The sequence below is a fragment of the Physcomitrium patens genome, chromosome 9, assembly GCF_059467195.1.
Source record: "Physcomitrium patens ecotype Gransden chromosome 9, ASM5946719v1, whole genome shotgun sequence".
Lineage (NCBI taxonomy): Eukaryota > Viridiplantae > Streptophyta > Bryopsida > Funariales > Funariaceae > Physcomitrium > Physcomitrium patens.
This window is the reverse complement of record NC_143418.1, coordinates 9,535,088-9,539,786: the sequence shown is the minus strand read 5'-3', so window position 1 is coordinate 9,539,786 and position 4,699 is coordinate 9,535,088. Positions and strand designations below refer to the sequence as shown.

At 31.6% G+C, this 4,699-nt stretch overlaps 1 protein-coding gene across 1 annotated transcript; it reads right to left on the bottom strand.

Moving 5' to 3' along the window:
• Positions 1-366: 366 nt before the first annotated feature.
• LOC112286349 (uncharacterized) lies at positions 367-2,526 on the bottom strand. The gene is made up of 4 exons (XM_024528148.3): positions 2,379-2,526; positions 1,540-1,745; positions 941-1,099; positions 367-715 (listed from the first exon to the last, which is right to left on the bottom strand). Exons 1-4 carry the CDS (start codon positions 2,498-2,500, stop codon positions 600-602), a joined length of 603 nt encoding a protein of 200 aa, XP_024383916.1. The 5' UTR covers positions 2,501-2,526; the 3' UTR covers positions 367-599.
• Positions 2,527-4,699: the final 2,173 nt, after the last annotated feature.

The window sequence follows — 4,699 nt, the reverse complement described above, 5'->3', positions numbered from 1 at the left end:
ATACTGTGATCTATGCTCCCTCAAGTTCACACGTTTGAATTGGACGAATACATGTCTTAAAGGTAGAAACATACAGCCAAAATCAGCACTGCCATAACCTAACAAATTTGTAGGCATGCACATATTGAGAATGGAAAAGTGAGGCACAGGTATGTCCAAGCATGCTACTTAAGATAGCATATATTCCTTCAGCACTTCGATCATATATCTAGACTCGAAGTCATGCATACTGAGTGTTGAATTTTCTAGTCAGCCGTGTCAAGTCATTATGACAAGTGCAACTGTATGCATCAGTCAAGTCATTATGACAAGTGCAACTGTATGCATCAGTCAAGTCATTGATGACATGCACATTGGAAAAAAAAATGAATGGTTGACAGAAATTTCGATTATTTTCTGATCGGCATACCTTGAAGCTCACGGAAAATAGTTTAATTGGGTCTATTTTATGTTGAAAACTGCATTTGTTATCACCAGCTAGACTTGTGAAGGCGAGCTTTTACAAAGTAATTGCGACAAGTAATTTGCTGCACACATTCTACGTTTTACGTCAGCTATAACTATTGAGCCTCCACATTTCTCACATGGAACTACACTCCTTACTTTTTCGCGGCAGTTATCCACGTGCCAACAGCAGCAGCAACAGGACGTATGTCAATTTTGGTGACAAGCCCATTCGATACGTAAGGATCTCTATCTACAAATTTCTGTACCTCTGCGCAAAGAGGATCACATTTGGTGATGATCGTTACGTGACATCTTGCAAAACGTGAAAATAAGATGAAGATACATGTGCTCCTTCTTGTTTTTGACACAGACCACTAGTATTCACACCATTCATAGTGAACGGGTTCATCTCATTATCCCAGGATTGTTTTCAGAATTTTACCTAACAAAGTAGTCAAATGTATGGAAAGGAATCCAGCAGGAGAACACATACCATCAGCAGAGTTGACAAGAAAGATAAAAAGTGCACCATCCACTGGATCACCCCACGCTCCTCCAAGACACATCTTACCCTCCGCTTCTTCCTCTCGAGCGACGGCTATATGTCCTGGCCTATGAGGACCCCGCTTCTCGAGTATGTCAGGTACATAATCTGCTCATAAACCACCTAGCAAGTTACTGAACAGCATAAGAAGGTATCTTACAAACCAAGTGATCATTTCACGACAATACACCCACAAAAAAACAGATGCATATAAGCATTCTCGATGTGAGTGAAAACTGTAGCTCTTGCCATTAGTTTTGGACCGACATGTCTAAAGAAGTTTCCATACGTGATCAGAAGAACGGCGGTGGCACTTCAAGTTCACAAGTTTTTTTCTATACTACGGTACCCAACTGTCACCTTTAACACAGATAAAACATCATCAAGTACTGGCGCTTGCATTATGACTACGCCAGCAGAATTTCAGACTAGTAGAAAATTCAGCTTCAGGCATAGTTCAATGCTTACAAAACTTGAAAGATAAATAAGAACAGAACGTGAGTAGGTGTTAGTACTTGGATTGCTAATGTACATTCTGGAGAGCCTACCATAAATCAGGGCAAAATACTGCCGGTTGTCGGTCTGGGTCTCTAGCGAGGCTGATGTCATACTCCTGCTTTTGATTTTTGGGGATTTATGTAGGATAAATCCACGTGCACCAAGAGTTCCCTCACGCAAGCTGTTTCTAGATTTCAAAAATGAAGAAGGAAGACCTGCGGAGAAGATACACGTCGTGCGAGCACTCAGAAGAAACCTGAAACGTAACCCAGTACATTATCAGATGAGGAAGTGATGTAAGCGCAAGTAGTGTTGCAGAAAATGCTCCACATCGTACTCAAAATCAGTAACGATGAAGTCGCGAATTACTTGTCCACTAAAGAACCTAAATAATTCCACATGTACCGAATCAGGTAAAAAAAAAAAAAAAAAAAAAAAAAAAAAAAAAACTTCAGAATGGAATCACATTCAACAACGTACACTCTAAACGACATACGAGAAATCCAAAATAGTCCACCCCAAAGACAAGAGAAACCAAGCGCAACGTTCCAGATCAAGTGAGCAATGTAACAACACGAAACAAAAGAAAGTACATAAACCAAAAATAAACGAATGGAGGCACTAAGTAAGAGTCACAATCGCACTCAGATATGACCAGCGGCAGCATTCCCTCATCTCACCACATCGAATGTCATACCAACAATCCAGAAACCAGATCCCCTAACCACAAACGCTTGACAACCTTCGGAATGGAACAGTTTCAATGAACTACATTGTACCCACTACGCACAATTCGCCTTTCACCACCAACACCTGTGCAAGTTCGCGAGAAACGAAGCCCCCCAAACCCAAAAATGTTCAGTGGTTATCAAACACCGAAGTGATAAACCTGGAGTCAATATGAGCAGTGGAAGAAGCAGACACTAGAGACGGTCCCGCAGACGACACGGTGAGCTTGGAAAGCGAGGCTATGGATGCCATAGTTCTAGAAATTAGCAAGCATCCACGCATTGCAAATCTTGTGTTTCTAAGTAAGTGAAGCTGAGGAGGAGGAGAAGAGGGTCCAGCAAAGCTCTATTCAGCGGATGGGAAGGTTTAGGGCTTTGGTATTCTGTCTCTCTCTCATTCATCCTTATCTCATTCATCCATACTTCCACGTTTTCATCCATTCTAGCAGAGCTTCAGTCCAAACAATGCTGATTCTTGTATCACTACTCCAAGCATGCCTACAATGTTGAAAGTTAGATGGAAGAATTGATCGTGTGTGTATATATATATATATATATATATATACATATGTATATATTTGGTATTACTTTGTCATAGTTGTTATTGTTGTTTTTAATTCATGCTTTATTCGAGATGATGTATTTAAACATCACTTTGAAGATGTGGCAATTATACTTGATACAAATGCCTTGAAACAAAATCTGACTATTTTTTTTTATAAATTGGGTAACTATATTCATAATAATATAAATAATTCAAAAAAGTATTTATTTTTAATATGTAATAATATTTGTATATATACATACACATATAGAAATTGTTAAATTTATCCAAGTATTTCCTAAATTTACCCATCCATCTTAACTATCATCCAAAAATTCTCTACTATAAGATCTCCATTGGTCAAAAACCAATAAAAAAAAAGAAAAAAAAGAAGAAGAAGAAGGTTGGATCCTCAAACAATAATGATGGGTGAGTCAATTTAGTAAATGCTTTGATCAATTTAGCAATTCTCTCTCTCTCTCTCTCTCTATATATATATATATATATATATATATAGATATATAATCATTATATTTTATACTTTAAGATACTTGATGTAAAATAGATTATATGTTAATTTTAACTTTAATTTTTAAGATTTTAAAGTCATATTTAACTTTATCAATATACATATTTTTTACTTATATTATTAATTTGATTTTTTATTTTTATTTTTTAAAATATATTATTATAAGAACAAATATTTTAAATTAAATTTTTATTTTAATTTAAAATTTTATGCTTACTTTTATTCATAAAAATATTTAATATCACAAATTGGTATTATAAATTTTCAATTTCATATTCTTTTATTGAAACTTATTTAACATGAGGGTCTTAGTACAAGAGAGTGTAGATAAAATAAGTGAGAAGGTGGTTGAGATTGCTGAAGTAAATTAGCTAAATAACACTAAAATAAACAAGAAATGTATCTCATAGTAAATAGATGAAAGATTTTTTTCAAAAATATAAGTTTAGATTCTAATTCTTTCAATGTAAAATTGTATCCTATTAATTATGCATTTGCCATTCTTTAACCTCTTTTAAAATTATAAATTAATCCAAAAAATTATATAAAATAATTAATATATATAATAAATAAACCAAAAATTTACATAATTATATAATTTTCAAAAGAAAAACTAATAGTAAATGTATAGTTTATTGATGTAATATTGAATTTGAGATATTAAAAATGATATTAGATATTATTATATATTAATATTTACTTTGTTGATATAATATTAAAATAAGATTCAATACTATTTATAAGATTTAAAAGTTCTATATTGATAAATATATTTCTTTATAATTTACAATATATGTCTATAAAATATATATATATTTTGCTCAAATGTACAAAAAATCATATATATTTAATATAATATATATAATAAATTAAAAACCAAAAAAATATTTTAAAATAGATATAAATATATTTAATTAAAATGATAATTAATAAAATATTTAGACAATATTTTATAGTACATATTAGCATATATATATATATATATATATATATATATATATATTTATAATAATAATTTATAATAATAAATAGTATAATAAAAAAATTAAATTTAAAAACATAAGATATTTTCAAGAAGGTTTGTACCTATATTGTAGAAAATCTAAACACATTGTTCAATATTATCTAAAGAAACAACATAATCACAAAGTAAAAAGCATGGTTGCCAAAGAAGACAGTATATTGAAAAATAAATTTCTCCGGCTACATAAGAAACTATGCAATTAAAATCTTATGCAACATCTAATAAAAGTCCTATTCTTTCTTTAGATCTCTCATATTATTTTATAATAGAAATTTATTTGGGACCAAAAAATCACAAATCTTTGCTTTATTAGATTTAATAGCTTCAATTTGTTTTAAAAATAAAGATTTTGTCAAAAAAATAAGAAATATCTTTAATCAAGGAA